General features: G+C 37.7%; 1 protein-coding gene across 2 annotated transcripts; it reads left to right on the forward strand.

Annotated features, from left to right (window-relative positions):
- The first annotated feature begins 303 nt into the window (after nucleotides 1-303).
- On the forward strand, nucleotides 304-9,548 carry asmt2 (acetylserotonin O-methyltransferase 2). 2 transcript variants are annotated; one of them, XM_046061659.1, is made up of 10 exons: nucleotides 304-429; nucleotides 550-724; nucleotides 813-899; nucleotides 1,899-2,073; nucleotides 3,298-3,427; nucleotides 4,799-4,867; nucleotides 4,981-5,099; nucleotides 5,452-5,589; nucleotides 6,144-6,266; nucleotides 7,377-9,548. In XM_046061659.1, exons 3-10 carry the CDS (start codon nucleotides 819-821, stop codon nucleotides 7,586-7,588), a joined length of 1,047 nt encoding a protein of 348 aa, XP_045917615.1. In that variant the 5' UTR covers nucleotides 304-429; nucleotides 550-724; nucleotides 813-818; the 3' UTR covers nucleotides 7,589-9,548. The 2 variants fall into 2 exon arrangements, with proteins under 2 accessions (XP_045917615.1, XP_045917614.1); XM_046061658.1 differs by lacking the exon at nucleotides 304-429 and having other exon boundaries at nucleotides 437-724.
- Nucleotides 9,549-10,246: the final 698 nt, after the last annotated feature.

Raw genomic sequence — 10,246 nt, forward strand, 5'->3', positions numbered from 1 at the left:
AGAAATAGGCCTTTTGTGTACACAGAGAAAGTCTTTGAGTTCAGCTCATGATGAATGGGGGCAAAAACTAAAGTGCTGCGTTTTTCATTTTGTTCAGTGTGTGTGTGTGTGTGTGTGTGTGTGTATACAGTGTATATATATATATATATATATCATAGCTGTGACAATAAGTTTTAAGTGCATTGTACTGGTAACATTTTTGTAAGGTCTTGAATGCATTCACTTGTAATTAAGTATTTTTATATTGCTGTATTTTAGGCAAATGATCTGTATACTTGTCCCACTCCTGCAGACATCATTGAACTGCATTAAAGCTCATTCATGTGAAGAAGCTCTGTAATGAACAACAGCCCAACAGCGCCCCCGCTGCTGCTCCGGATGATCCCGGAACTGCATCGCTTCGCAGAGAGACTCGTGTGTCTCCGTCAGGTCAGACTAGTCGCTGTTGTTGCTCATCGATCATCACGGCTGCGGTCCCATGCTCACTTCAAGATCAGGGAGCAGGGGATGTGATTTACCCGCTGATGATCCGTCGATCATTTCACACAGATTCCATCCCTGCAGTAGCTCCTCAGCAGCAGCTCCTCTGCAGCACACCACCGACATCTTGGTACTTTCCAAATAAAGAAAAAGCGAAACGAAACTCCCTGGATAACTAGACACCCAAAAAAGAGGAAAAGGCATCCGTCTTTTCTTCCCTTCGGATCTCGGACTATAATATCTGGTGAGTGATTCACAAACAAATGTAAACACAAACCGACCCTGCATGAATTCATGTAGTTATTAACGTGTTTGACTTGTTTCTGCATCAGGAGATAATGGCAGAGCATCTGTCCCAGAGTGAGCTGGACTACCCATTCAAACTTCTGGAGTATTTCAACGGCTTCAGGGTCTCAAAGGTAGGCCTAATACACATTGTAGAGTTTATTATTCCCCCGCCACACAGGATAAGCGGTTGAGGATGGATGGAGTTTATTATTATAGAGGCATGCAGGGTTGCTACTAACAGATTTATTCATTACTGATTAATCTGCTGTAGGGCTGCAACCAGTGTCTGTGCCAAGTCTGCATATAGTCTGCAAGATGTTTAGTCTAATATCATGGAAGTCTAAAGAAAGAAACAAAAAAATAAATAAATTACAAGCTGGAACCAGAACATGTGTTGTATTTTTGCAATAAAAAAATAATACTTGCATTAATAAACAGTATCAATAGATGTGGATAAATTTTCTGATCTGATTTGACTCCATTGATTGTTTCAGCATCAGCTGATTATTTGACTGATTGTCTGATTAATCATGAGTGAAATCCATCACAATTTCCCTGAAGTCTTCAGATTTCTATATTTGTCTGTCTGTTATGAGATAAAACACATACGTCTAGCATTTTGCTTGATATTTGACTCAAGTGATTAACCAACTATGAACATTTTAATGAATCTCACCTCAAAGTCCATTTAATATCTGTTCTGGAGCTTTCAGTCATATCACGTGATCTACACCAGCAGATAGCGTTGCTCAGATGTCATGCAACTCACCCTAACATGCTCACAATGAAGATACTAACATGGTTCAGTGTTTAGACAGTAGATATAATGTTTACCATGTTAATGATGTTAGGTTTGTGTGTTAGCATGCTAAAAGCTACTTATTTGCACAGCAAGCTGACGTAGCTGAGGCTGATGGTAAATTTTGTTTTGCAGGCTTTTGGGCATTAGTTTGATGAAGTGTTGCTAGATTGAAAAGTCAGAGGATCACCAAAGTTAGTGTGGTTCATCATCTGGGGAACAGCAATGTCTGTACAACATTTCATGACCATCCATCCAGTAGTTGTTGCATGGTTAAAAATCTGTCTACCAGCGCTGAGAGGTTTATGTGGCAGTTTGTGCTTTCCTCCAGGTGATATTTACAGCCTGTGAGCTGGGAGTATTTGACCTCCTGCTGAAGTCCCATGATCCTGTGAGTGCCCAGCATGTAGCCCAGGAGCTCAGCACCAGTGTGGACGGGATACAGAGGCTGCTGGATGCACTGGTGGGCATCGAGATCTTGGAGGTGGAGACCACAGACGGGACAGGTGAGAAGGACGAGGAGGAAGAGGCGATGAACAGATAGACTTGACTACTGCATTAGCTCTGTATGAGTGTACTACACTACATCAGGCAAAAAGTATGTGTCCACCTGCGCAAATCTTGGAGATGCTTGAACATTACGCCCAGCAACAGATTGTGGAACCTGGCTGCAGGTATTTGCTCTGAAACTATAGAGAGGTGTATCTCTGACTCTCATTTCCACTTGGTGTTTCCTGCAACAACTGCAGCAATTTCAGAGCTAGAGAGGTGTCACCGGGAGTCACCTGTAGGGATCCTTTCAGTGATGTTGTTAGACACATGGTATAACAGTCTGAAAAGAAGGATTTTTTGTGGACGTAATTTTGACGGGTGCAATTGCCCCAAAGGAATACATTGCAGCCTCTGCAGCCGGTTCGAGACTGAAGCCATCTATTGCCCAGATTCCAAAACGTTCGTGAAAACCGGAACCAGGTTTAAAAATACCAAAATTATCCTTTAAAAACTAGATTATGTGTTACTTAAAAACCCTTTATAAAGGTTTGCTTATCAGATGCTACCAAATAAGATTACAATAAAATACTGAAGGCTCGCGGGACAATACAGTCGTTTTGCACGTTTGATGAAAAGTTCTTGTTAAATGCAATTCATGTATACTTTACATTACTGGTGACAATTTTAAAGTAATACACTGTGTTTTAGAAATCCTGTCCTCCAGTTTAGTTTAAGGAAGCTATAAAAAGCAACTTTTAGAGACTTGGAATTTGCTTGAGGTAAGTGATCCATCATAGTGAGCAATTTGTACGCTTTCTTTACTAGTTAGTCATGTTATTTGCATGTTGTGTATATAATGAGGAGGTGCTCTCCTTACTGACTTGTTCAAGGTTGTTCCACTGTTCGAGCTTTAAGAGTTGGCTACCAATCAGCAACCACTTCAATACATGAAACTACTGAATTCAGATTATCACGAATGTTTAATAATCCATGTTTGTTTATTGTTTGTCTCTGAGGTGTGATTTTCTGAAAATATACTATAGCTATGAATGCAGTTTGTCTCCCAAAACCCAAAGATATTTAGTTAACTATCATATTTGACAAAGAAAAGCATTAAACCTGCACATCTGAGAAGCTGAAACTGAAAAGATTTGATTATCAGATACTCTTATGTCTGCATGAATGACTGCTGTTCCTACTGTGAATATCCATGTCTTGAATGTCTTTTGTTAAAACAGCTTTGTACAGCAGCACTGATGTGGCAAATCTTTACCTGGCCAAAGGCAGCGCCAAGTCTCTTCATGACATGATCATCTACCAATCCCAGACTGTCTACCCGCTGTGGAACAACATGGTGGATGCTGTCAGGTTAGTGGGTTCAGATGGGAGTAGTCCAGATGACTGAACTGAGACATTTTGCATTTATCTCAGGCCAAAAACAACTTCCAGTTATGTGCCTCTCAACGTTTCTTGTTTCAACTTCATCACCTTTTTTTCTCAAAACTTTGAGGACTATTCAGGACTTTTGGAAAATGAACATTTATTTGATGTGAATTGTTGCAGTCAAGGTTTATAAATTTAAGTTGCCAGAGAGTAGAGTACAGTTGTTAAGGTGTTAAATATGAAACCATAACACAGCTAATCTATGAGGTTTCTGGTGAAACTGACGGACCAGGGCTGTTCATATGTTGAATAACAGCAAGGTAGCTACCGTAAAATTTCAATTAATAGCCCCGGCTTTTATTTGCTTAAATCACTGAACTCACCCTGCCCATATTTGGGACAGGTGTCTTTATCGGACAGGCCTTTAAGTCCTTTACCATGCTGTTAAATCTGAATGAATTATACTTTGGTGCTCATTGTTTCCGTCAAATGAACTAAATGATTGAAGTGCGGAAAATCTACCTGATTTAACAATGTGTACCGTGTCCATACTGACAGACGTTTAAACATTTATATTGGTAGGCATGATCTAAGCAGCTTAGAACTAGTTCAAATAAGTGACCCGGTTGGCTTCAAGAGGTTTTATACATCCAAAGAACTTCTACAAAAACGAGACCAGGCTTCTAACTGAGACCTGTGTTTTAATTCAATTCAATTCAGCTTTATTGGCATGAATGTATAACAACAATATTGCCAAAGCATCGTACAAACTACATAAGAACAATCAACCACATACATTTCATTAAACAAGTAGTTAAAGCATATGTGTGTTTGTGTGTGTGTTTAAAAAAAATTAAAAAAAAATTAAAAATAAAATAAATAAATAAAACAGTAAGCGTGTGTGTCTGTGTGTTTAAAAAAAAAAAGTAAAAAATTAAAATAAATAAATGAAACCGTAACGTGTGTGTTTATTATAATAAAATATTAAAAATAAAATAAATAATACCGTAAACATGTGTGTGTGTGTTTATTTGGCCAGTAAAAGGGACAGGCGTCTAATTGGGACTAGGCTTTTAATTGAAGTTTTACAGTAATCAGTTTGTGTGCAAGCATCACTTACAGAGTGGGCAGGAAGACTGTGTTTCTGGCTATTAAATGTTAAACTGAAGCAGTGAGGAATAGAAAATGCAGTCTAAACATACAAAGGTACACAGGTTAGCTAATAGCCTCCACAGCTGCTGTGCCTCTGAGAAATGTTTGCAGTACAAAAAACAAACAACACAGTAGGAAACTAAGAACAAACGCTGCATGTCAATGATTATAATTTACAGTAGCATCTAATTTTCCACCACCCAGGGAGGGGAAGAATCAGAATGAAAAGACCTTTGGCCTCCGACCAGAGGATATTTTCCGAGCTATTTACAGGTTGGTGTTGATTCTGTTGCTTCAGATGGTAATTGTGTAACTTCATCACCCTGTAACATTGAAATCTTTTAAGTTTTATGATTCAGTGTTTGATCATAAACTATACCACCCAGATCAGAGGAGGAGATGCTGAAATTCATGGGTCTAATGAACTCCACCTGGGTTCTTGACGGACACGACGTTGTGACAGCGTTCAACCTCTCCTGCTTTCAGAATATAATAGATCTTGGAGGTAAGAAGCGTTTATATATTTATTTATGGCTAAACATTTTTGTTTGCATTAGGTAATGTCTAACAGTATGTCTTTTTGGCATTTTGACAAATGGAAATGATAAAATGGTAAATCTATAAAATAAATGATCATAAATAGAATATGTTTGTCTAAATTTCAATAAAAAGCAATCAGTAGATCAGGAGGTATAGGGATGTTAACTGTTCACAGACCCAAGCAGTAATAAAATGAACATTTTAAATTGCTCAGTTAACTCAGTTCAGGCTTGTCCAAAAAAAATTCACATTCATGTTACACAAAGTGAATTCATGTTGTTCACACGCTGACATCATTCTGTCTGAATAACTCTCAGGATGCACTGGTGCTCTGGCCCGTGAGATGGTGAAGGCTTATCCGTCCTCCTCTGTCTCAGTGTTTGACCTCCCGCAGGTCGTAGAGATGGCTCAGAAACATTTCTCTCAAGAGAACGATGCTGTTGCATTTCTAACTGGTGAGCCTCATTCTGCCTCATCACTACAAAAAAAGTACAAGGGATATTTTAGTAGGAAATGAATAGTTCTAATTGTTTATTGTGTGAATTACCTCTACTGTTTAAGAATAAACATGCTTGAGTGTTATAATTGAGAAACAGCATCACTCCAGAGCAGCTGCTGTTTCCAAGGTGAAGAACTTTGACATTCTGTTTTAATGAGGTGTCAGTTTGACTTCACGGTTATTTTGGAGGCTGTGGTGCTGTTTGGTGGTATTCAGTAATGCTGAGAAGTGTTTCCAATCCATTTAAAACAGTGAGTGCAGGCGAAACATTAGAATCCCCTCTCTGTATAATGCAATAAAATCCACAAGCATCAGCCTCCAAAATGATCATGAAGTTGACACCTCCTCAAAAACCATTTAAGAAAAACTAAACATTACATCCCTCATGAAGGGAGGATTTATCGCAGGGCTGTTTTAGCTTTAGCTATGTGTACCTAATAAAATGATTACTAAGTGTACATTTAAAAACCCCTGTCTGGAGTGGTCACCTGCTTTCTGTTGTATATGCAGGAGATTTCTTCAGTGGTGAACTTCCACCTGCTGACTTGTACGTTCTGGCCAGGATCATTCATGACTGGCCGGAAGAGAAGTCCCTGGCACTGCTGAAGAAGATTTATGACATCTGCAAACCAGGTGAATATAAGAGTAAAATGTAATTTTAGGTAGGCTAGTTTGTTTGTGTAATTGTGTGACACAAATTTACACAATAACACAAACAAACAAAAACACCAAAGTCACACAGTAACACAAACTAACTAACTGCCCGAGGCAGGGAGGTAAAATTACTTTGTCAATGGAGTCTGGTGACTTTGCCAAGAGCGATTTAGCGACTGTTTCTGGTTAAAGAAAAAGGATCTTACTCTTTATAAAAAGGTCTATCTCTTTGTAATGTTGTCAGACATTTATACTGAGCAAAATTATCCTCCTCTACATATTTTTGTGTTAAACATGTTTTTTTATTTATATTTTACAGTTAATACTTTTCCAAATTGAACATCAATTAAAAATAAGGCTGTTAAGGACTGTGTTCTTAGTAAAGATGGAAATATAATATTATTTATCCATAATACCCATCTCCCGAGCGTCAGTGATATCGGTGAGCTGAGGTGCCTACGCAGAGCCTAAAGGATACTAAAGGACAGTACCCACCCAGCCACAGCCTGTTCACCCTGCTGCCTTCTGGGAAGAGATATAGAAGTTTCAGCTGCCGCACCAGACTGCAGAGCAGCTTTTCCCCCCAAGCTATCAGGCTCTTAAACTCAAATTCATCCTCAGCACTGCTGAATATTGTCTGCTATGTAGCAGAAAGGAGTTACAAACTCAATTTAACTATATAACCTGTTATATTGTGACAAAATAAATCTACCTACCAAACTACTACCCTTACCATGAAAAGCATCATGACCAACCTCATCACATTTGCTAGATTAATATAAATACAAATGTTTTGAAAGTCGAAGGACCTCTGACTGCTTTGTGTCCACACCCTCCTATTGGACACTAAGTCTAGGCTCTTGACCCAAACAAGACAAGTCTACAAAAAAGAATGGAGATGCTTCATTGTGCACTTGGGGAGAATATGTTGGGAACTTGCAGAAAAGAAGAGACAAGTATCAGTGTTTTTAGATTAGTTACCACCTTCCTCTGTACTGACACATGTTTGCTGATAAATGCAGAAACAGTTTTTACACTCACACATTCACAACTTTCAGTACTCAGTGTCTTTGTTCGTCCTCCTGCCAGGCGGCGGTGTCCTGCTGGTGGAAGCCTTGCTGTTTGAGAACAGACGAGGGCCCGTCATGGCTCAGACCTTCTCCCTGAACATGCTTGTGCAAACGGAGGGCCGCGAGCGCCCTCCATCCGAGTATACCAAAATTTTAAACAAATCCGGCTTCAGCAACATTCAGGTGTGCTGGACCGGCAAGACCTACGACGCGATCTTGGCCATCAGATGAGCTCAGACTAAGTGAGTCACGCGAGAGTGGGAAAGTGAAGAAAGGTCAACTTTTTCAAGGCCTTGGAAAAGTTGTGAGGTGGAAAAAAAGAAGCAAAAAAGCGTTGCCAGTCTCAGTGCACATGGGTCTACAGTATATGTTGTGGTAAACCCTTGTGAGATTATTATCACTATAACTCAAGTTGTTTTTCAAGGATCATGTCAATAAAAACATTCTCTGTATTGAGGTTAAGGAAGCTTAGCATAAATACTGAAAACCGGGGGAAACAGCTTGCCTGGTTAAGGTAACAAAATCTGCATACCAGCACATCTAAAGCTCGTAAATTAGATAATTATAGCTTGTTTGTTTTATCTGCACAAACATTGAAGTGTAAAAACAACATGTTGTGGTTAAATTGGCGGGTTTTGTTTCCCTTTTTCCAGTCTAAGCTAATGCTAAGCTATACTCACTGGCTGCTGGTTGCAGCTTAATATTTTATGGACAGACATGAGAGTGGGTCATCTAACTTTCTGCAAGAAAGCGAATAGTGAGTGTTTACAAAATGTGGAACTATTCCTTTAAAGGTTTCCCATAGACACCCAATATAGTATCAGTTATTTTATAGATATTAGACTGGCCTAATTTTAATAATGTTTAAAAGCAAAATAAGATGTTTTACTTTGTTGCTTGTTTGACTTTTTTATTGAGATTCTCAAAAATACCCAAATCTGCTCAATATTTGCAGTCATATATTTTTATATATCAGCCGCCTATCACCAGAATCAAACACTAAATAGTGCTGGGTACATATCAGATTAAAGTTTTCTTATTGGTCACAATGTTTCTGGTGTATTATGGAGGCGCATTCCAAAAATGATGAACCCATTATCAACATATTATAGATATCTTTTTATGAACGGTCAGCCTAAATGTTGGACCAACGTCACATAAAGATAGTCTGTAAATAATGTGCAAAACATTTTTTACGAGAAATTTTATATTTAAAATCCTGGATTGGATGAAATAGATTTTTCTTCATTGAATTTTTCACCTTTTTTAATATTTAAAATGAATACCCACACATTCCCATAATATGTATTTTTAAAACAAACAAAACAGATAATTAAACTGTAACATGTCCATCTAATCTACAGGGTGACAGGTGACTGGTATCCAATTTAAATGTGAAGATAAAAGTAATAGTTCATAACAGATGTTTTGGGCAAGTTTGCACACTGTTGAAGAAAGTCTTCATCCAATGTCTTTGCATAAATTTATTGTTATTATTTTGTGAATACTTCTCTTTTTAAGTCAATAACATAAAAAGTAACAAAGACACATGCACACATAGTTCTACATCATTTGTGTACACTTGTCCTGCTGTTGGTGAAAAAGTAAAAGTTTCAGAAAACACTGTGTTGTGATGTTGTTACATGTGACTGTGTGTTTGTTGTGATGCTCTGTGTGTGTGATGAGTTCAGGTTCCCCCTCAGACTGTATGTAGATCAGAGTCTACAGGACAACCCTTTATCGCCATCGTTCCTCTGCTGGTGTTAGAAAGTTCTGCGTTTCTTATTTTGGGCTGGTAGTTGTGTAAACTTCTAGTTGAAGGAAAATCACTGTAGTATTTCTTATTGATGTTTGTTTGTTGCATTTCCAGAACATCATGTGTTTATAGAAAGTAATTTGCATAATCTCAGTGCTGAAAATGTCATATATATTGAATACATTCTAGATAACAGTGTAAGCAGGGTTTTCTTTTTAAGTTGACTATATAATTTTTTTGTGATTTGCATCTGTGTCATAGATAATGTGAATGCAAAATATCAAGATGTTTGATAGAAACATAAAAAAACTGTCCTTTTGAATCATCACATGGTACTGTAAGCTTGTTTTCTGTCTCCTGACATTCCACATGTTGGCAGCATGCATCCCCCAGATTAAATACATTTAAAAATAAAAAATAAATTTTTTAAAAATGTTGCGGTTCTAATGTTGCAGTCTTTTATCCTTGCAGTTTTTCAGTTGTGGGAATAAGTACTCAGATCCTTTTTTTCTAAGTAAATTTAACAATACGATAATGTGAAACTTTTCTTAAGTAACTGTTGCGCAGCAGTTGCAGTACAAAGTAGTGCAAATAAAAACAAAATATATTAATAAGGTGCACAAAACAAATGTACACAATGTCAGAAATGAAAGTGTCTTAAATGTTAAGGCGCAAATCCAAAATATAGCAACAGTAATAGTAAGGATCATTAAAAAAACACAAATGACATAAAAGAACAATGAGATGTTTCAGAAAAGGAAGATTAGATGATGTCTGATTGAATTGGTTTTGAAAATAAGACCTGAAGATATTTACTCATTACATTAACTCATAAATAAAGTTGAGTTTCTTGAAACAGAGGAGCCGGGGTGCACACTTTTATTATTCTGTCTTGTGACTCCAATGTATTTCCTTTCTTAAAAATGCAAGATTAAGGATTATTGGTGGTCTGTCCCTTTAATAGATAAAGCTGCAAAAAAGGACTGTCAGTCAGTGGGACTGCTGAGTCATGCAGGAAAAATGTATGTTCACACATAGACTGTATAAATGTGTTCACATCATGTTTGTTGACATTTTCATTTTAACAAACGTGATGTGAACATAATTTTCCCCTGCATTTGTCATCTGTCACT

This window comes from Micropterus dolomieu, linkage group LG11, assembly GCF_021292245.1.
Source record: "Micropterus dolomieu isolate WLL.071019.BEF.003 ecotype Adirondacks linkage group LG11, ASM2129224v1, whole genome shotgun sequence".
NCBI lineage: Eukaryota > Metazoa > Chordata > Actinopteri > Centrarchiformes > Centrarchidae > Micropterus > Micropterus dolomieu.